At 40.5% G+C, this 23,511-nt stretch overlaps 1 protein-coding gene and 1 long non-coding RNA gene across 2 annotated transcripts; both read left to right on the top strand.

The window, feature by feature from the left end:
- Positions 1-9,282: 9,282 nt before the first annotated feature.
- On the top strand, positions 9,283-19,809 carry LOC146798545 (uncharacterized). The gene is made up of 3 exons (XR_014969181.1): positions 9,283-9,804; positions 17,366-18,117; positions 18,669-19,809. It is a non-coding gene; the product is annotated as an uncharacterized LOC146798545 (long non-coding RNA).
- LOC146798546 (uncharacterized) lies at positions 11,463-17,323 on the top strand. The gene is made up of 3 exons (XM_085625840.1): positions 11,463-16,337; positions 16,515-16,603; positions 17,008-17,323. The coding sequence occupies exon 1, from the start codon at positions 11,860-11,862 to the stop codon at positions 14,101-14,103; it is 2,244 nt and encodes a 747-aa protein (XP_085481966.1). The 5' UTR covers positions 11,463-11,859; the 3' UTR covers positions 14,104-16,337; positions 16,515-16,603; positions 17,008-17,323.
- Positions 19,810-23,511: the final 3,702 nt, after the last annotated feature.

Genomic DNA, 23,511 nt, shown 5'->3' with positions numbered 1-23,511 from the left:
TCCCTGCACCTCCTCGCGTCAGGGAGTTTTCAACGGGTCATAGCGGAGGTTGGTGGGGTGTCACAGAGTGCACTTTCGCGCTTCTTCCATGCCTTCCTAGATGCAATGCTACTGAGGCTCCCACATCACATTTACTTCCCCACCACCCAACAGGCATTACAACAAACGATACTGGACTTCTACCAGATTGCACGTTTCCCCCACGTCATCGGCTGCATTGACGGGACCCATGTGGCCATCACACCCCCAGCAGAAACTGAATATGTCTACAGGAATCGGAAATGCTACCATTCCCTCAACATACAGATTGTGTGCAACGCTAAGTATCACATCACCGACATCGTAGCCAAATACCCCGGCAGTACACATGACTCCTTCATCTTCCGACACAGTGGAATACACAGACGTCTGAGTGCTGGAGAGTTTGGGGAGGGGTACCTGCTCGGTAAATACATTGCACACATCAATACATCCACTACATCAGTTGTGGGGGGGGACATTGACTCACCTATTGTGTTTTTTTCCATGCAGGTGACAGTGCCTATGCAGTGCGCGACTTCATCCTGACCCCATACCTGGATCCTGCAAATGCAAGTGAGAGGAGCTACAACAGGGCACACAGATCTACACGCTGTGTCATTGAGCGAACCTTCGGAATCCTGAAGAGCCGCTTCCGGTGCCTGCATAAGAGTGGAGGCGCACTGCAATACAGCCCTGAGACCTGCTGTAAAATCGTGGCAAGCTGTGCAATGCTACATAACATGGCAATGAGGAAAGGCACCACAATTGATGTGACCGATACAGACACATCGGATGACGAGCGCCCTGCTCCCCCTGCCAGACCAGCACCAGGGGTTGGGGCAGCTGCTGGACGCCAGAGACGGACTGAGATCACACAAAACTACTTTTAGGTGAGTATTGAGGAAATGAGACTACAAAGCCTGATGATGTGTCAAGTGTTTAATCACACTTAACATGAAAGAAATTGTAATTGTCCCCAGCACATGTTGTACACACAGTGCAGAGAAGGCACAAGAAATAAGGCAAACAGCCTTTAGCGGGTTAATGCACCCGTGTTGCAGTCAGTGTCCCCGCAGATGATCACCTCCGTCGGTGCCGTCCAGGGTGGTTGACCCCCATGGTGCGCCCTTGGCCTGCTACCTGTCTGCCACTGCGGCGTCTTTCACCTGGCAAGGTTGGAGTGATGCTGCTGCGACTCGATGTGTCCTCACTCTCAGCAGAGGCCATTAGTGCGCTGCCACCTGCATTGGCTGTCTGCAGCTGTTCCACAGCAGTGGTCACCTGCGCCAGCCCTCGCGCTATGTCCTGGCAGCAATGTGCCATGTCCACCTGCATGGTTACGCTTCTGCGTGTGAGTGCGCTGGTGGTGGTGCAGAGGCGGTTGACTGCCTTGGTATAATTGTGCAGCCGTGCATTGGCACGTCGTCCAGCCCTGTCATTGGCAGCTTGGGTGTCCCTCAAAGTGGCACAGAGCTCTCGTATTGCCGCTACCATGTTGCGATTGTCCTGATGTAGGCGGCCTAGCTGGCGATTCATTGACCGCATTGCCTTGCTTTGCAGGCGCTGTTCGTGCAACATGCACTGTTCCAAGCCGGAGACCACGGTGCCTTCTCCTTCTGTTGCAGTGCTGCTCCGTGGCCTTGACCTGGAAATGGCCTGTTCCCTTTGCCTTGGTGTTGGTGCGTCATGACGGGGCATGTCTGTCACACCCTGACTCCCCTCTCTCCTGTCGGTGTCATCGCCTGTTGCTGGGACTTCATCCTCAAATGGAGGCAGTGGGGGCACATGTGCGCGCTTCCTGCGCTGAATTGGCTGCTGCTCTGTCTCATCGCTGGAGTCCGCAGGGTCTGCAGGCTCCTCTCCCTCAGCGCTGTCTTCTTGTGGCATGGCGTGTGCTGTGGATGTAAAGGGGACTATATGAGTTTGTGTTACTGTCTGCATGTGGCACTCAATAAAGTTACAAATCTTTGACGGCTAACCTCTGACACATTTCTATTCAATGATCCCCAAAACACATATGTTGCATTTACTTGTGATGGTGTCATGGACACACAGTCAGACACAGTACTACGAGTACCATGATGCATTGCTGGGTGTGCTGTTAGACCTGGGCTGGATTGGCATGTTGGGAGTTAACTATGCGCATTTGGGGGAGTGTGCAAGGGATGGGGAGGAGTGCAGGGTGATTTGGCATGCATCTTACCTTGTCTGCTGGATGAGGGGTCGGAGCTGTCGATTGCAGCCACACCACCAACGCTCTCAGGCAGGAGGGTTGACTCCACGAGCTCCTCATGGGGGGTTGGCTGCTCTGCAGTGGATGGTCCTCCTCCAGTCTGAGTGGCATCCTTGAGTCTGGCTGCCACCCTCTCCTTGGACCTCTGGCGCATATCATACCACCGCTTGCGCAGCTCCTCGATGGTGCGTGTGGTGACTCCAACAGCATTCACCTTGCTCTGTATTTCCAGCCAGATTTTCCTCTTCCTGGCCTCTGGGACTTTGAGTGCCTTCTTCCCAAACAGGAGCTCATGGCTGCAGACCATCTCCTCAATGAGGACCTCCTGCTCCTTTTCTGAAAACTTGTGCTTTCTCTTTCTTTTTTCTGCATCTTTGCCCTGCTGGTTTTGTTTGGGATCCATTGCTGGTTGCTGTCTCCAGGAAAGCCTCCTCACACTCCACAAGCAGCCTCTGGGTGTGGCTCAGGTGAGCAGGTGCAGGCAATCACTACAGTTTCCTGTTTGTGATGTCATCAGCCTGCACCAGGCTTGCAGATTCCCGTTTTTGCGATTTCTTATTTAGCGAATTTCGCTATTAAGAAATCGCAATACGGGATTCTGCGAATTATTTGCGATTTTTAAGGAATCGCAAATGATTAGCGATTTATTTTTTACATCCCGTTTAGCGAATCTGATTTTGCGAATCGCAAAATCTCGCAATTTGAGATTCGCTAAAGGGGAGTTTGATACATATGCCCCTTAGTGAACTCAAGAGAGTGTTTACTATGGCTGCCTGTAATTTAGTCATTTCTTTGGGTTGCTCCTCTGCAGCTGAAACCTAACAGAGCAGTGCAACCTGTGTACTGTCTAGGATGGGAGGAAAAACCACAAGCACAGCTATCGCTCACACTACTTTTTTCCACTTCACGCACAAGCTCAGCGACATGATGGCAGCAACACTAGTAATGCCTCTCACCACTCATCACGCATTACGCTAAAACACTTCCCGCATGGGTACACTTACAACCACGCCCTTTCAACCAGGTACAGATCTATATTATTGTATAGGGCATACGTTTTATCCCTCTGTAGTCAACACTGTTTGGCTGCTACCAAAGTCAGGATAAGAGAACAGCTCTGGACATTCATGCACAGCACATAAATACTTCTCACATAGGCCATACTGCAATTCAAAGCTCTTCTACCGAGCACTCCGCCAATGTGCACAGTGCTACCGGTCTGCCAATGCACAGTGGTGCTCTAACAGATGGACGAGGGGATATATAACAGCAAATGCAATAGAGTAGTATGCGAAGAGAGATGTTTATAAGAGGGGTAGAGACACTGACATAAGGTCAAACAGCGGCTGCTCCTCCGTAATGGCAGAGGAGCGTCGCCCCACTGCAAATGAAAAACGATAATAAAACAATTTTATTATCATTTTTTTTCACTGACAGCTGATTCTGCCGAGTCCGGGGTGGGGCAGGGCTATCCTCAATGGACAGACAGCAGCACTGTAAGCGCGCATGTCAGTTTAGCCGGCCATCCTTGGACAGCCAAACCGGCATGCGCACTTAGATTTCTCCAACCTATCTGTATTGTACAGCCGGGTGGAGAAAAGGCACAGGCTCAGTCCCTTAGTGAGCGCCTAAACAGGCCGCTCAGACCAATCCTGCACTACTCTCATGCTGGGTAATAGCATGCGAGCAGCGTCTGGATTGGGTGGGGATTCTGGGAGTCTGTGCTGCCTCATGTACCTCGGGGAAGAGAGGAGCACTGAGGCAACCAGCAGTAGGAGCGGCAAGTAAGTGCTTTTTAAAATCATTATTTGCCCCCTCCTTACCCCACCACTTTATTTTGGCAGCAGCTGCCCCTGAGGACAAACAAAGGCAAGCAGAGAAGAAATGTTGTAAAGACCATAGAGAACTTCAATTAAGGTCACACAGAGGATGACTAACCAGAGATACGTGTGAAGGAGACAAGGAGCATTGCATCTGCACCCAGGGGCTCAGCCTTAAGTATAGGCAGTATGCTCAAAGTAAGCGATAACCAATGGTGATTCTTTGCCCCAGTGGGAACGTATTAGGTTTGTTTATGCCATGCCAGTGGCTGAACGAAAGGTGTATTGTGCTGTACAAAGAGGAAGGAACATTGTATCTTTAAGAGACTGAAGTAGTCACATATATGCTCCAATCGGAGCCAACACCTTGGGATACAAAAGATCTACAGTTAGTGAATCCTTCACTGAAACCGGCATTGAAAAAGGCAATCAGCCAAAAAGCGTCTGCCGTATGGATTTAAAAACTGCACTTTAAATTCATTGTACTTACGTCCATGGTGGTATTATTAAACTCTCAGTTAGTGCACCGAGCTGTGTTGGAACTCATTCTTGAACCAGGGTGAGTCATGGAAGGAATATATATACATATATGTGTATATATTCAAAACAAAGGTTGCCCTTATTTAGAACGCCATCACACTCTGGAAATAAACCTTCTTTATTGCAGGCAACAGCGGAGTGCAGTCACATCCAGGTAAGTTTTCCAAACGTTTCGGGCACATTGCCCTTGCTCACTGGCCCAGCTTTATAAGTCCCGGCAGTCTTGGAGGATTTAAATGTTCAATGGACACGCCCTAATGGGCTTGCACTGCCCCAAAGCCTCATGGTTGTTGTAGTTCCTTCTTTACCCACGTGGGCGCCGGCGGGACTTGGTGCTGGAATTAACGATTCCAAAGTGGATTTACCTAAAGGCAACAAAGCTCTGCACTATCAGTCGTAAACCCCACAAAAATAGACTCCAAAGTCCACACTGCGCTCATTTTGTCAGGGCAGTAGGTCCGCTGGTTCTGCGGCGGGGCGCTCTTGCGGAGAGGCGCGCCGCTGTACTTAGTCCAAAACAAAGGTTGCCCTTATTTAGAACGCCATCACACTCTGGAAATAAACCTTCTTTATTGCAGGCAACAGCGGAGCGCAGTCACATCCGGGTAAGTTTGCCAAACGTTTCAGGCACATAACGCTTGCTCACTGGCCCTGCTTTATAAGTCCCGGCAGTCTTGGAGGATTTAAATGTTCAATGGACACGCCCTAATGGGCTTGCACTGCCCCAAAGCCTCATGGTTGTTGTAGTTCCTTCTTTACCCACGTGGGCGCCGGCGGGACTTGATGCTGGAATTAACGATTCCAAAGTGGATTTACCTAAAGGCAACAAGGCTCTGCACTATCAGTCGTAAACCCCACAAAAATAGACTCCAAAGTACACACTGCGCTCATTTTGTCAGCGCAGTAGGTCCGCTGGTTCTGCGGCGGGGCACTCTTGCGGCGAGGCGCGCCGCTGTACTTAGTCCAAAACAAAGGTTGCCCTTATTTAGAACGCCATCACACTCTGGAAATAAACCTTCTTTATTGCAGGCAACAGCGGAGCGCAGTCACATCCAGGTAAGTTTGCCAAACGTTTCGGGCACATTGCCCTTGCTCACTGGCCCAGCTTTATAAGCCCCGGCAGTCTTGGAGGCCAGTGAGCAAGGGCAATGTGCCCCCCGCATATCCCGCATATCCAGCAGTGCATTGCGGAGGCGCGAGTTATAGTTAGCTGAACTAACTATAACAGGGGAATTTCTAGGGTTTTGTACGAGGGAAATGTCCAGCTAACTATAACGCCCCTGAAACCTATGTTTTTTTTAGTGAATGTCTAAGGTTTTTTAAATGCCAATTCCTAACTATAACGCCCCTGAAACCTTTGGATTTTTCAGTGAATTTCAAAGGTTTTTTAAATGCCAATTCCTAACTATAACGTGCATGAAACCTATGGTTTTTCAGTGAATATCAAAGGTTTTTTAAATGCTAATTCATATCTATAACTTATCTCTAAAGATATCATGTTTAATGATTTTCATTGGATTTCTATATTTTTCAAATTCAGTGTGTTAATTACATTAATTATGTTTTTTTAAAATTCTTTTTTATCACCATTTTTTAAATTAATTTTTTTAATTAATTCTTTTAAAAACGTAAAAAATATTATTTGTTTTTATTGGGTTTTTCAAACATATTGTTTTATATTTGTAAAAATATTTCTTTAACTATATGTTCAAAACTTTATTTTATATATTTTTTTCCATGTTTTTGGATCCGCACACCCTATGCGCACCGTTCTCGATCCCTACGCGTTAGCATCCGTGCATGGTATGCGTTGGGTACGTGTTTAGTGCGCGATCGCAATGCGACAAGTATGCGACTCCCAGCCTATACGCGACACGTTCGATGTACGTAACGCGACGTTTACGCACTTCCACGATGCGTCATCTGCGTCTATGATGCTGTAGGTGCGCGGATCCCACTAAATATTTAACATTTAAAAAAACATATATATATGTATTTCATGTGAATATTAATTGAAGATAAACTCTAAACTAGTCTTAAAACTGATATATTTTTACATCTAATCCTATAATTTATTTAAATTCAATTTCACGTATGCGCGCTGGGATCCCATGTGACCTGCAAAAAAGAGATTTGATTGGTTCATTACACTTCCTGTTCTAACTATTGAAAGACCCCACCCAATTCAATAATTCTTCTTTGACCTTCTTTGGAGGAGCATCTCTTTGCAGAGAAGAAGATTTTTTAGACTAAGTTTACACTTAGCTCTAACTTTTTTCAACTAAAAATGGCTTCAGGGCAGCAGGCATCACCTGCATCTCCTCATATATCTGAGGATGAATTTTTGGAGGAGGCGCCACGCAAAGAACGTTTTTCTTCAGTGGTGTGGAAATGTTTTACTTTTCCCGAGGGGCAGAATGCAAGATTTGCAAAAGAGTGCTGTCGCGAGGGGATCCTAACAAGAAATGCTCGTGCGACACGGCTAGTATGATGAAGCACCTCAGGACCCTTCATCCAAACAATCTTGCACGAGAAGAGTGTAAACGGATGAGAAACACTCCTGCTCCTGCGCCTTCCACCTCATCGCAGCCGAGCACTTAAAGAGTGCATCCATCAGCCCAAAACTTGGACATCCGTCCTCAATTTCAATTTTTAAAAGTGCTCTGCACTAAGTGCAATGCGACTTTGTGCTACGGTGAGCAGTCGATCGATCTGATCTGCCGCCGGCAAGAAAGTGACATTTGCTAGTTTTTTCAATTTTTTTTGTTATTTTTCCCTGAAGTTCATTGTTTGGTTCCTCCTGTTCTTTTTTCTTTTGGTTTTTTTCCAAAAAATCCCCAAAAATCACAAAATTGTTGGAAACCCCCCCCCCCCCCCCCAAAAAAAGAAGAAAAAAAAAGTTCTTGTAAGAACTAACTTTCCTGGTTTAAAAAAAAAGCTACGTTTCTTTGTTAGTGTGTGAAAGTTTAGATGAATGTATGTGTAGTATGTAATTGACTGAATGAATGCATTAGTAGCGTATGGTGAATGTATAAGTGCAGAACTATGAGGAAGTGCTGCAGCATCTCACAGTAACCTCTTTAACTGCAGTGTGCTGTAGTACTTCCAAAGCACAGGGATGCAACATATGTACATAAATATGTTGCAAATCTATGCTTCTCTCTGCACGGCTGCTTAAACTGCAGCCATGTGGTGACACAGGCACCCTTGCACCATAGTGCAAGGATATCTGTGTCATGTGCTGTTTGTTTTTGTGCAGGAAGACACACCTTCCTGCACAAAAACAATCAGTAAAGGCATTTTTCTCCTTCAATGCATGCTGAGCATTGTAGCATGCATTGAAGATATAAAAATGTGGAGAAATGAAAACAATTCTCCTTGTTGTGCTTTCCTACACCAATTTTAGAATAGTGCAGCATTCACACACATATCGAGATTCATGATTTCTGATAAATCTAGACATGTGTCTTGTTCTATGAGTATTCAGTGCAATCATGCACAACAGCACTTATAGAACACCCTTTCAACGCAAAGTGGTGTGCATAATGAGGTTGTATTTACATGGAGTATAAAAAGTGCACAGAGTGCCTTTTCCTCTCATTGTAAATATGAAAGAGTGTCTTGCGCAATAACTATGTTACAAAAAGTGACATATTTCCGGTTTTAAAATTCCTTGCGAATGATAGAAGGTAAGCACAGAGTTTTGTCTGCAAAGATGTTTAAAGAAGAATGATTGAAATGATTGTGGTCCTTCAATAGGTACAATGGGAAATATTATGAACCCCTCAAATCTCTTTTTTTGCAGGTCACATGATATCTGATTATTACTCAGATTTCAAAACTGCATAGGTATAAAGAGAGTGTTTTTAGAAACGTGTTTCAACTTTGTAGCTTCTTGCAGACCTCCTCATTCTGCATATTGAGACTTAGTTAAACTTACCTTCACAGTAATAGGAATAAAAAATGGTATACATGTTTTTCAGATTTTCATTGCAATCTAAATTCATATAAATTGCTGCTTTTAAAATTTGGATCTGTGAAAGAAAAGGAAAAAAAAAATTATAACATGTAATAATACATTTTTTACAACACAGCATAATTTCCACAAAGTAATTTGTTTGCCTTTTTTGCTGTTCTCAGAATATATTGAATTTCACTAAAAATAGGGATTTCAATCGTACTCATCACTTAACAGCGGGCAAAAAAAAAACAATCAGAAAGATTGTTAAAAAAAAAACAACATGCTATTCTCAGCAAAATACCACAAGATACAAATCACAGATATATAAAATGATTACGGCTAACAAAATTTTATAAGTTTAACTTACAAAAACTGTAAATCTTGCCGCTTTAAAATATTCACTGAATCTGAGGATACATTTTTGCAGAAGGCACCACGCCCACAACGTTTTTCTTCAGTGGTGTGGAATTTTTTTACTTTTCCCGAGGGGCAAACAAAGACCAATGCCACCTTGGTCACGTGCAAGATTTGCAAAAGAGTTCTGTCGTGAGCGGATCCTAACAAGAAATACTCGTACGGCACGGCAAGTATGATGAAACACCTAAGGACCCTTCATCCGAACAATCTTGCACGAGAAGAGTGCAAACGGATGAAAAACACTCCTGCTCTTGCGCCTTTCTGAGTTTCTTTTCTTTTTCTTTTTTTTTCTGGCATGATTTCTCTATTTTTACGTTGAAAAACAGTATCTGTAAAAAAGAATCACAAATAAATGTATATTAATAACTTTCAAATTTATACTATTCCATTACTGTACAAACACATTTTATATAAAAACTGACTAAGAAACTATAGCCCTGAACCACAAGTGTGACGATGGTTAAAACACTACCTGCATAGTGCATACTACTTTGAAGCAGTTCATGCCCTAAAGCCTACCTCACTAAAAGACTACATGCTAACTGACTGAATGATTACAGTACTATAAGGAGACACACTGGGTGAGTGACAGGGTGTTTGCTAGAAGTGTATGAATACTGATTGGGGAATTGAAGGTGTGAAAGACAACTGTGTAGGTGATTAGAGGACTGCATCCATAGTGAATAGGCATTTGAAGCAGTCTATGTGCTAAGGCCTGGCTCACTGCATGAGTACTTGGGTACTGACGGAATGATTAGAGTACAGCAAGGAGAGTGCCTGGGTGAATTTATAAGTGGTTGGCTTTTGACACAGTGAATACAAAATTTAATGGTCCAGCACCCAAGAAGCAACACATATTAAACATTTGTGCATGACATGAATAAAAGTCGATAATTAATCTTTCAAGAAATGGACTTTCAGCAGAGACGATTCTTGTCTTTTTTTGATCCTTTATTCAGAAATTTTCTTTCAACATATTAAAACAGACCATAGCCAACGCGTTTCATCCTCACGGACTTCTTCAGGGCTATAAACAATACATATATATACATAAAATTAATATACATTATTTACACACAATTTCTCATTTTATATTACACTATGTACAGTTTAGACAATCATTGCTCATGATTAAAACATTTATAACTGTAACAGTTCTTTTAGCATGAAAGAATAAAGCAAAAGTACTTATCACAAGTTATTTTCTTTTGCCCATTTCACAAAACACCTCCTATCAGATCCTAATCACTCTGCTGAATTCCAAATTACAAATTACAAAGAGGAACAAATATGTAGATATTATTGCTAAAGTATTTTCATATGTTTAAAAATTCCATAGACATTTCACATCAACGCATAATCTCATATTAGGGCATCGCAACAACCTTAGCTAGAGTAGTGGAAATATGTACATAGTGTAATATAAAATGAGAAAACGCGTTGGCTATGGTCTGTTTTAATATGTTGAAAGAAAATTTCTGAATAAAGGATCAAAAAAAGACAAGAATCGTCTCTGCTGAAAGTCCATTTCTTGAAAGATTAATTATCGACTTTTATTCATGTCATGCACAAATGTTTAATATGTGTTGCTTCTTGGGTGCTGGACCATTAAATTTTGTATTGGTTGTTTGAAGTGTGTAGCTTCAGGAGATTTAGAGGCTTTGGATCTCCGGTCATTAGCACCATCTATTTAAATATTCTTACTAGGGATAGGTGCGGTTGTGCTTTGCCCCAAATCCTCTCCTTTTCTAAACAATTTGTCTAATTGGGTGAACTAGCACTATCCTTTTGCTACTTTTTGAATATACAATGGATTTTGATGATAATCGGGAAGCATTACTAGGGGACCTGTTTAAATTACAGGGGCCAAAAGCTAATATCCCCACAACTACCTCTCCCAAAAATGAGGGACTGAGGGAGAAATTTTTCAGGTTGGAAAAACTGAAAAAACAGGAACTGGCTAAATGGTGGGATGGGGCAACATTGCGAAAATATATTGAGAACAAGAAAATCCCACGAGGCTTGAGAATCTTAATTTTCCCTAACTACGAGGATTTGGAACAGGACCTCTTAGATGATTGGGAGGAAGGCCTCTATGATGCGTCATACCGCATGATGAGGATTCTTATAACTAACTCAGAAAGAAAGGTTAGCAAAATAAAGGAAGAGATTATAAAATTGGAAAAAGAAATTGCTGATATAAACCTAAAGGAAGCAATTGCCAAAAACTATGAGATTCTGAAAAAGGAACTGGTGGCATACCAGATTTACTTAAAAGACAAAAAACAAAAGAAAATATTACGAGATGAGGCAGACTATGCGAGTGGTCGCATCTTTACTTTTTCTAAAAAATATGATGATGTTTCATCCAAAGTTACCAGACCCACTGAGAAGGCGGAGAGTGTGTCTTCCAACAATAGTACTTCCCTGTCCTCTATTGAAAGTGACTTGGGGGAGGGAACAAGTAATCTGGAAACCTCCACCTCATCCCATTTTTTACGGGAGGTACAACGCTACAGACTGGGGAACAAAAAGAAAAACCCAAACCAAGAATCAGGAGGGGAGGGAAGAAATACAAAAATAGGCGTACAAACCAGAATGCAAAGCAAAACACAAGTAAGGAAGTGAATGTCATATTGGATGAATGCAATAATGATGATGAAACTACGGCCAATAACCAAATTGCAAATGAATTGAATATTGTTAATTTGTCTGGTAGAACTTTGACTGATTGTGAAAAGGACATCTTACGTAAAGGATTAAGTTTTTGTGTCACGAACCCATGTGATTTTGTTGATGTCCACATTGATCTCTTTAAATTTGTAAGAAAATTGAGATTAAAAAAGTTTTTTGAAAACAGACCTTGTATGCAAACTGTATTGTCTGACCATCCAAATGTTTCCTCACTAACTATTGCAGATCTTAATGCTACACATCTTTTGGCCACTCTTGATAATGATGATGATAACATTGATATTACAGACACTGCAAGTATGTTAGAAATTTTTGAAGACACTTCAATAGACAGTGGTTTAAAAGATAGATCAAGATTCCAACCACCCAGAACACAGGATACCAACATTGATGAATTCTATAATAAGGTCACACAACAGCTACATCAGTTGGAGGATAAACACACTGCAAATGCCCATTGTAAACACAAATACAATATAACTAAAAGAGAAAGGGAATTGTTAACATCTCTAAGGGAAGATCCAGAAATAGTTATAAGGGAAGCTGACAAGGGAGGAAACATTGTGGTGATGAATAGATGTGATTACTTGGGTGAAATTGATAGACAATTGGGAAATAAGGAATGTTACACACAACTTAAGGAGGACCCAACGAAATTGATTGAACAAAATATCAATGCTAGCCTACGTGACTGGCATGAATCATGTCTCTTGTCAGACAAAGAATACAAATATCTTTTAGCACAAGACTCTAGAAAACCTTGCATCTACATTCTCCCGAAAATTCATAAGGGAGGGGGGGGGTTTCCCCCAGGAAGACCAATTATCTCGGGTAATGGGGGACCAACCGAGCACCTCTCTGAGTATGTAGATGGGTTTTTGCAACCCTTTGTTAAGAATCTACCATCGTATCTTAAGGATAGTAGGGATGTCCTGTGCAAGCTGGAGGACTTTGTCTGGGACAGTAATGAACTTCTTTTTGTATCCTTAGACGTTGAGAGTCTGTATACATGCATAAAAACTGATGTTGGACTTGAAGCTCTGAAACATTTCCTTTATAAACGTAATGCTTGTCACCTGGAACATACTCTCATGCTCCTTGAAATGACTCGCATGATTCTCAGTATGAATGCATTTATGCATGGTGACAAATGGTTTCTACAGCAACAAGGCACGGCCATGGGATCCAGGTTTGCTCCGTCTTACGCGAACCTTTTCATGGGTCTCTATGAGACGGAGCATGCCTGGGGACAAGGCTCAAAAAATTGGAGCAATAATATCATCTTTTACGGGAGATACATAGATGATGTGCTCTTAATTTGGAACGGAAGAGTAGAAGACTTAATGGATTACCACAGATACCTAAATCAGAACAGATTTAATATAAAAATGACAATCGCTTACTCTGGAAGCTCTATTGACTTTCTTGATTTAAATCTGTATGTGGCAAACAATCAAATACAAAGCAAAATGTTTATTAAACCTACAGCATGCAATAGCATACTGCATGCTGAAAGCTCACACCCCAGGTCCACTATCAATGCCATACCGTATGGGGAAATGATTAGAGCCCGACGTGCGTGTAGTGAGGAAGGCAATTTCACAAAAAGTATTAATGACATCAAGCATAAATTCAGAAATAGAGGATATACAGAGAAATGTCTGAAACAAGCAGAATCAAGGGCATTGAAAATAGATCGTAAGACTACCTTAACATCAATTCAACCAAAAGCGAATACAAAGGCTAAAACGGAAGAAATTCTGTTTATAACCAAGTATAATGCTTACAGCAACCATGTATATAACATCCTACGCAAAAATTGGCATTTAATTGCTAATGAACAGATGCCACCTGGAAGTGTTCCTAAAAAACCGAGAGTGGTTTATAAAAAAGGTGAAACATTGAAAAAGATTCTCTGTCCAAGTTACATTAAAATACCCGACACAAGACCAACCACGTGGCTTCCTTGCAAACCTTCAGGGTTTTATACATGTGGTTCGTGCAGTGTGTGCAAATTTGGATGCAATAAAAAAACAGACTTTAAGTATAATACTCAAAAAGGTTATACGATCAATACCTTTATCAATTGTAATTCAACTTACACAGTCTATGCCCTGGGATGTGCATGTAACAAAGTCTACATAGGCAGCAGTATTAGACCTTTAAAAATCAGGATTCAGGAGCACGTACGGGCGATAAAAAACAAGGATGAGCGCTATCCAGTAGCGATACACATCCATGAACATCATCCATCAAGAATGGATATATGGTTTCATGCATTGGAACACATAAAAATACCGGAAAGAGGTGGGAATAGAGAATCGATCCTTAGAAAAGTAGAGGCTAGTTGGATTTGCCGTTTAAGAACTGTAGCTCTGGGTCTAAACACAAATGATGAACTTTACCATTTCTTGTGAGCCTAATGCCCTTGAATGATGACAGATGATCAGTTTTAATCCTTTATGGATGATGATTAAAATATACATAAGGGGTGTAGACTTTTTAACAAACTGGCCCCCTTTAACTCTATGTCTTTTCTTTATATAAAAAAAAGGGGGTGAACCGGAACACAAATAAACATTCACTCCCTATATGTTAATGACATAATTATTTAAAATAGCATATAATGATAAGGAAAATTGCCTTCCGATTTAAGTAGGGATATACTGATCATAACTTGTGTATATTAATGTCAAGATGGTGATTGAATAGAGATGCATAGGATTAAGCTGGGATAAATAGTTTATAACTTACCAAAACCCTTTCCAAGATGGCTACATCAAAAAAAACCAAAAGTGACTGAAACCCTTCTCAAGATGGAGACTACAATTTAAAATCGTCCAAGGGTGATGCTATAACTGTATAAAGGTGGTGGCATATCCAAATAAAAGTATCCCCTTAAGTAAAACAATGAGAAGTTTGGTATGATAAGTCACCCATATAAACATGGCGCCCAAAATTAGAAATAGTGATTGGATTAGGCGGCAAGATTTAAATAAATAAAAAAACTTTTGAAATAAAAATCAGGACTTGCGCTGGATTAAGGCTAATTACCGTATACTCAATCACATTATAAAATATAGACCAACTGGGATTCGCGTTTGGTGAAGGTAATCCTCTTAGGTTGACTTGCCATTTCAAAATGGAGACCAAATATCCATATCGCTAAGGTACGATAATATAATGTAATATGCCGAGATTTTTATCGGTTTATAAGATGGCAAAACAACTTGAATGCAATAGTGCAAGAATGCACCTTATCAATATATGGAATGACGATTAAGATCGTCTATGTCACAAATATAATGGTTAAAGTGTGTTAATTTACCCTTTTAAATATGGCGCCCGAAATCAGGATTTATGAATGATTAAGGGACATTCAAATATGGCGCCCGTAATCAGGTAACGTTAAGGAATAAGGCACCGATCCAACATGGGTGCAGAGTGAGGAAGAATATCTACCAAACAATCCCAATTCAAAATGGAGACTAAAACACAGAATAACTTGAGGTACGATACGATAATGTAGGTTGCCGAGATACCTCTCGGATTAAAAATAGGACGCCGCCTAAAATGTAATAGCACAAGAGTGCATTTTATAAAGTAATGAAATGACGTATTAGATCTTTCCAAGTCCTTACAATGAGGTTAAAACGTGTTAATTTATCCACTCTAAAATGGCGCCTAAAGTTAGGAATCAGGTAACGTTAAGGAATAAGGCACCGATCCAACATGGGTGCAGAGTGAGGAAGAATATCTACCAAACAATCCCAATTCAAAATGGAGACTAAAACACAGAATAACTTGAGGTACGATACGATAATGTAGGTTGCCGAGATACCGCTCGGATTAAAAATAGGACGCCGCCTAAAATGTAATAGCACAAGAGTGCATTTTATAAAGTAATGGAATGACGTATTAGATCTTTCCAAGTCCTTACAATGAGGTTAAAACGTGTTAATTTATCCACTCTAAAATGGCGCCCAAAGTCAGGAATCTCTAATGAATGAGGCACCGATTCTACACAGGTGCTTTGCATCTCGTTCCGAGTAGGGTATTTAAACTGAATACTCGCACTTCACTTTGTAACAATGATGCCACGCGAGTAGCCGGCAGATACAACTAAAAAGGTAAGCTTCTAGATTTAAACATTGGAAACCACTTGGGAATTACTAAAAACTAGGAAAACTTAGATTAATGGGAGAAAAAAGTGGCACACTAGTGAACATGTTTTGCCATTAAATATATATTGACTTTTCTATCATTAATCTTTCTCAGCTTAAATAATCTTTAAACAACCATTTGAGGGAAATATACCCTCCAAGGAATTGAGGGTTGTGCTATTATAGAATTCCCTACAGCCTAGTGAGCCTGTTTATATTAGACTCATATAAAGAGGGTCTTTAACCAAAATAATTTTGTGAAGTCAAATAGAAAGGAGAAGTATAAAAAACGTGGGTAACCAGAGAGAAACGAAATGGTATATATGCAATCTAGACATATGGTTATCATGAATGGGATAGCAATATTACTTTTGTTATTTATCATTGGACAGATAATACCTGACTGAGAAAAGGCGGATACTGATTAAATCTAACAAACTGGAATAATAAAAGGAACTGACTTTTCAATCGCCTGAGCACTCTGTCAGGTAGGAATATTCTGATTATTGGAAACTGGAAATTTGAAAATATATTAATAATAAAAATAATTTTATTATCTGTTGGTGGATAAGACCACAAAGCCTTTGTATATATATACTTTTGTGTCTGAAAAGATTTAAAGAAATTCCTTTTTGATAAACAAACAATAATATCTTTTTTGTTAGATATTACAAAATATACACAGCAAATAGACTACCCACGACCGTAAGGGAAGAGCCCAGACCAGAGAAAAAAACAAAGCCACTATTTTATGGTAAGCCTGAGGGAATTGATAGCACGTTTCCACTACTCTAGCTAAGGTTGTTGCGATGCCCTAATATGAGATTATGCGTTGATGTGAAATGTCTATGGAATTTTTAAACATATGAAAATACTTTAGCAATAATATCTACATATTTGTTCCTCTTTGTAATTTGTAATTTGGAATTCAGCAGAGTGATTAGGATCTGATAGGAGGTGTTTTGTGAAATGGGCAAAAGAAAATAACTTGTGATAAGTACTTTTGCTTTATTCTTTCATGCTAAAAGAACTGTTACAGTTATAAATGTTTTAATCATGAGCAATGATTGTCTAAACTGTACATAGTGTAATATAAAATGAGAAATTGTGTGTAAATAATGTATATTAATTTTATGTATATATATGTATTGTTTATAGCCCTGAAGAAGTCCGTGAGGATGAAACGCGTTGGCTATGGTCTGTTTTAATATGTTGAAAGAAAATTTCTGAATAAAGGATCAAAAAAAGACAAGAATCGTCTCTGCTGAAAGTCCATTTCTTGAAAGATTAATTATCGACTTTTATTCATGTCATGCACAAATGTTTAATATGTGTTGCTTCTTGGGTGCTGGACCATTAAATTTTGTATTGGTTGTTTGAAGTGTGTAGCTTCAGGAGATTTAGAGGCTTTGGATCTCCGGTCATTAGCACCATCTATTTAAATATTCTTACTAGGGATAGGTGCGGTTGTGCTTTGCCCCAAATCCTCTCCTTTTCTAAACGGCTTTTGACACAGTGAATGGATTAGTACTTGGTACTGAATGGGTCACTAGAGGAGTGCAAAGGGAGTGACAGGATGTTTGCTGGACTGTATAGATACTGACTAGGGAATTGAAGGTGTGAAAGACAAGTGTATAGTATGTTAGAAGACTGCATGCATACTGCATAGACATTTGAAGCAGTCTATGTGGTAATGTATGGTTCACAACATGAGTACTTGGAAACTGACTAAATCATCAGACTACTGCTAGGACAGTGCCTGGGTAAAACTTTTAAATTTTCAGTTCTGGCTCAGTGAAGAGAATAGTACATGGTACTGCACTTTAGTGTCAAACCCTGACTCATTTTATCAATGCATAAGCAAAGAATAGCTTCTAAAGCTACTAAAACTGGACAACATGACCGGTTTTAAAACAGTTATCTGTCAGCAAATACACGATGTTACCAAATGCTTCTATCACAATCCTTACCCAAATGCACACAGACTCACAGTGTGATTTTAGACAAGCAACACTATCCTAGGAGTTTACCAAAACTCATTCACTAGTCTAGAAGAGGTAAGGGTACTGCACACAATCTACATATTTAAGTACAGCACATTAGTGTCAAAGCATGACTCATTTAATCAACGCATAAGCAAAGACTGGCTTCTAATACTACTAAAACTTGACAACATGACAGGCTTTAAAAGAGTTATCTGCCAGAAAATACACGATGTTACCAAATGCTTCTCTCACAGTGGTTCCCAAATGCACACAGACTCACAGTGTGATTCTAGACAACAACCACTATACCTAGGAGTTTACCAAAAACCATTCACTACTGTGGAAGTGGTAAGGGAACTGCACACAATCTACATATTTCAGGACTGCACTTTTGTGTCAAAGCCTAACTCATTTAATTAACGCATAAGCAAAGACTGGCTTCTAATGCTACTAAAACTTGACAACATGACATGTTTAAAAAAAGTTATCTGCCAGAAAATACACGATGTTACCAAATGCATCTCTCACAGAGGTTCCCAAATGCACACAGACTCACAGTGTGATTCTAGACAAGCACCACTATCCCTAGGAGTTTACCAAAACTCATTCACTACAGTGGAAGTGATAAGGGAACTGCACACAATCTACATATTTCAGGACTGCACTTTTGTGTCAAAGCCTGACTCATTTAATCAAAGCATAAGCAAAAACTGCCTTCTAATGCTACTAAAACCTGACAACAAGACAGGTTTTAAAACAGTTATCTGTCAGCAAATACACGATGTTACCAAATACTTCTCTCACAGTGGTTCCCAAATGCACACAGACTCACAGTGTGATTCTAGACAAGCAACACTATCCCTAGCAGCTTATAAAAACTCATTCACTACTGTGCAAGGGGTAAGGAGACTACACACAATCTACATAATAACGTACAGCACATTAGTGCCAAAGCATGACTTATTTTATCAATGCATAAGCAAAGACTGGCTTCTAATGCTACTAAAACTTGACAACATGACAGGTTTTAAAACAGTTATCTGTCAGCAAATACACGATGTTACCAAATGCTTCTCTCACAGTGGTTCCCAAATGCATACATACTCACTGTGTGATTCTAGACAAACAACACTATCCCTTGCACTATACCAACACACATTTCTTCATCTAGAAGGAGTACTACATTTTAGTATAGAAACATAACTCATTTCACAAATTCATAAACAATAACTGGTTTCTAATTCTACCAAAATATAAAAACAACACAGTTATCTGTCTGCAAACACATGAAAAACACAAATGCTTATCACAGAATGGTTTCTACATGCACACACACTGTCAATAAGATTGTAGAGAAAAAAGTACTCCCTACACTTTAGCAGGAGAAATACATTAGTCTGATTAAAATCAAAATATTCTACATACATCCCCTCACAATTAAATAACTCACCTTTCAAGTTGTTTTGTAGATTAAGAAGTATATCAGTCACACACCAGATATCAGTCACACACCAGATTTTCTTATACAGAATCTCTGCACTGTGAACCTCTCAGCAAAAACAAAGAAGGGCAACGTTTCCCTTTCATTTTCCACACATATACATGTAAACATCAAATCACAATCCTTCACACATAAATTCAAAAGCAAACACACATTTCTATTGGTTAAACATTTCAACCCTTTCCAAATGAAATACATTTCAACCCTTCCCCCAATCTGCCTTCTGCCTGTTACCATAGAAACAGGTCATGGAACACTGTACTGAGCACACAGGTCACAAGTTCAGCACAGAATGTTGCTAAACAAGACAGCAAGTGTGCTTGACTTTTCAACATATCAGCTTATCATATATAATGTTCCTTACAATCAGTTTTTGTTAACCAATAAGAATCATGCGTTTAAAAAACAGAAATATACACCCTACCTTTCAGTGTAGAAAGTTGTCATACAACCAATGATTTTTTGTCTTTTTTCATTTTCTTTTTCCTTGGATCTGCGCACCCAACGCGAGAGGGTCCGTGCGCCAAACGCGATACGATGCGCGCACCCTGCGCGCATTTCGCCGTTTTTTTTTTATTTTTTAAAAGGGGGCCCCAGGGGGTCCTTCTGGGACCCCCGAAGCACCTCTAGAGGGTCAGAGTATTTCCACTCTGCCCCCTTTATATGTTTTACACACTTATTCCCCTTGCTTCTTCAGCCTCGCTTCTACCGAGGCAGAAAATGGCCGCCAACAGTTCCTGGTTTCGAATGTAGACAGACACTCGACAGCCAATTGGCATTCAGCGCACGATCGGGAGGGTGCGCGCTCGATTCGGGGAGGGTGCGCTTACGGTGCGGGTAGGGTCCGCGGATCCTCCCCGGCCATAGATATCACTAACTTTTTTACCCTAATTTTCTCAGGAACTAATAAACAGATTCACACCATTTATGCAAAAGGCACGATTCTGAACTGAGGACTACCTCTTTGCCAAATTTGGTGTCATTCCGTTCAGCAGTTCGGGCTGTAGCTGCAACAACATATCCTATGGGAAATTGCATGGGGAAAACGCGTTTTGGGACCCCCCTTTTTTCTCGGGCACCACTTTACGAATCACCACGAAACTTTCAGGGTAGGAGCGGAGCGGAGCTGGGCAAACGTTTGGAAAATTTTGCAAGGATTCATCAACCGGCGCCAGACTTATTGATTATAGAATGTTGCGGATTTCCTATAGAAAATAGGTCCTAACTATAACTATCTACTGGCGACCGCCAGTAGATAATATATTAGTTATAGTTAGGACCTATTTTCCATAGGGAATCCACATTTCAAATTTTCAAAACTTTTGGCCAGCTCCGGTCCACTCCTATCCTGAAAGTCTCGGGATGATTCGTGTAGCGGGGGCTGAGAAAAAAGGGAGGTTCCAAAACGTGTTTTCCCCATGCAATTTCCCATAGGACCTTTAGCCGCAGCTACAGCCCGAACTGCTAAACGGAATTACACCAAATTTGGCAGAAAGGTAGACCTTGGTTCAGAGTCGTGCCTTTTGCTTAAATGGTGTAAATCCGTTCAGTAGTTCCTGAGAGAATCAAAAGTAAAATCACATATATATCTGGACGGAGCCTAACCACACATCTCATCGTGAGATCTGATTGGCTGTCAGCACTTCATCCAAGAAGTGTTGGCAGCCATCTTGGGACCAATATACATGATAGCACCTCATTAAAAAGCATTGCAGTTAATAGAAGGTTTTAAGACTTTACTTACATTATAAATCATTTGCTGATGGTACCATACTCATTTTAGGAATTGTGGTATGTTCTAAGGTGATTTTACCATGTGAAAAAGCCTTCTGCTGGGATATCATGAATCATGTTTGAGAGAAAACTATTTTCTCATGCTTTTCACACAGAGGTTTCGAAGGTGATCTATAAGCTAAACTGAGAGCATATTTTCTGTAAATTCACATAATCTTTCTCAGTCATGTGAGAATGAAGTCTGACATTCTCAGTAAACCATGTACATCCAACAAGGGCAGAGACTGTCAGTTGATTCATTTGTGTTCTACTGCAGCTTCCCAGAGTGTTCCAAAGAACAACTAGAGCGCTAACAGTCCTACTTATGATAAACGTATGGCACACCTGAAGCCATCTTGATTGGAATAAAGTGGTAACGCTTAAAACATTTAATTTAAAAAGGAACAAAATGAGGGGGTTCATTTAATATAGAAAGTATGATTAGTGCTGCAGAAAGAAAAGAAAAATTAGGGCACATTTTGAGTGACTTCTCAAATCCTCTTCTATTTCATAAATAAATTCTGACATTCAGACTGAAACATGCGCTTTCAATACCAGCAGCAGACTTCCCTGGTGAGCAGTAGCTTTACTACAGTGATCTAATGAGCAACTAGAGTGCTAACATTCTGAATTTATGGCAAATGTGTGACACATCTGAATGCCTTCTTGATGGAATCAAAGTAAAAAATTGAAAGTATTCCTACTGAGGAGACTGTAGTAAATGAGGAAATTGCATAACAAATAAGTCTCCCAAGATGGCCACCAGAGACAAAAGAGCCCAAATGTAGCACAAATATCACCCAGAGGTAGCCCAAGTATAGCCCAATGACAGAATGTCCCAGAGTGTTTTAAAGAACAACTAGAGCGCTAACAGTCTTACTTATGACAAAAGTATGGCACACCTGACGCCATCTTGATTGGAATAAAGTGGTAACACTTAAAACATTTAATTTGCAAAGGAACAAAATGAGGGGGTTTATTTTGCCATGGAAATTATGATTAGTGCAGCAGAAAGAAAAATTAGGGCACAATTTGACTTCTCAAATCCTCTTCTATTTCATTAAAAAAATTCTGACATGCAGACTGAAACATGCACTTTGAATACCAGCAGCAGACTTCCCTGGTGAGCAGTAGCTTTACTACAGTGATCTAATGAGGAACTAGAGTGCTACTATTCAGAATTTATGGCAAATGTATGACACATCTGAATGCCTTCTTGATGGAACCAAAGTAAACAAGCATTGAAAATGCAATAGGTCTCGCCCTTGTTTAAGTTAAAGCAATTCTGTTTGTAATTAGGTGGCTTTTTAGCTTTGCTTTTATTAGTGTTTTTCAAACTTTCATGCATATGTATGCATATATGTATATGTATATGTGTGCATGCATTTATATTTGTATTTATATAGATATGCAGATTATATATATGTTTATATATGTATGTATATATATACACATACATATATATACATGCATATATATGTGCATATGTGTGTGTGTAGAGAGAGGTAGAGAGGTAGAGGTGTAGAGGTAGAGAGGTAGAGGTAGAGAGGTAGAGAGTAGTAGAGAGAGGCAGAGAGAGGTAGAGAGTAGAGGAGAAGTAATAGATAGTAGAGAGAGTAGTAGAGAGTGAGTAGTAGGGAGTGAGTAGTAGAGAGAGAGAGTAGTAGGGAGTAGTTGAGAGTGAGTAGTAGAGGGTAGTGGAGTAGTGGAGAGTGAGTAGTAGAGAGTAGTAGAGAGTGAGTAGTAGAGTGAGTAGTAGGGAGTAGTAGAGAGTGAGTAGTAGAGAGTAGTAGAGAGTAGTAGAGAGTGAGTAGTAGAGATTGAGTAGTAGAGAGAGAGTAGTAGGGAGTAGTAGAGTAGTAGAGAGTGAGTAGTAGAGAGTGAGTAGTAGAGGGTAGTGGAGTAGTGGAGCCTGAGTAGTAGAGAGTAATAGAGAGTGAGTAGTAGAGTGAGTAGTAGGGAGTCGTAGAGAGTGAGTAGTAGAGTGAGTAGTAGAGAGTAGTAGAGAGCGAGTAGTAGAAAGCAAGTAATAGAGAGTAGTAGAGAGTGAGTAGAGAGTGAGTAGTAGAGAGTGAGTAGTAGAGTTTAGTGGAGGAGTGGAGACTGAGTAGTAGAGAGTAGTAGAGAGTGAGTAGTAGAGTGAGTAGTAGAGAGTAGTAGATAGTGAGTAGTTGAGAGAGAAGTAGAGAGTGAGTAGTAGAGAGAGTTGAGAGTAGTAGAGAGTGAGTAGTAGAGAGTAGTAGACAGCGAGTAGTAGAGACTGAGTAGTGGAGAGTGAGTAGTAGAGAGTAGTAGAGAGTGAGTAGTAGAGAGAGTAGTACAGAGTGAGTAGTAAAGAGTAGTAGAGTGAGTAGTAGAGAGTGAGTAGTAGAGAGAGAGTAGTAGAGAGTAGTGGAGAGTGAG

Source organism: Triturus cristatus, chromosome 9, assembly GCF_964204655.1.
Source record: "Triturus cristatus chromosome 9, aTriCri1.1, whole genome shotgun sequence".
Classification (NCBI taxonomy): Eukaryota; Metazoa; Chordata; class Amphibia; order Caudata; family Salamandridae; genus Triturus; species Triturus cristatus.
This window is presented reverse-complemented; position numbering and strand designations above follow the sequence as displayed.

Excerpts from the sequence above, each read along its gene's own strand:
- LOC146798546 (XM_085625840.1), top strand. The coding sequence starts at position 11,860 with ATGCAAACTGTATTGTCTGACCATCCAAATGTTTCCTCACTAACTATT.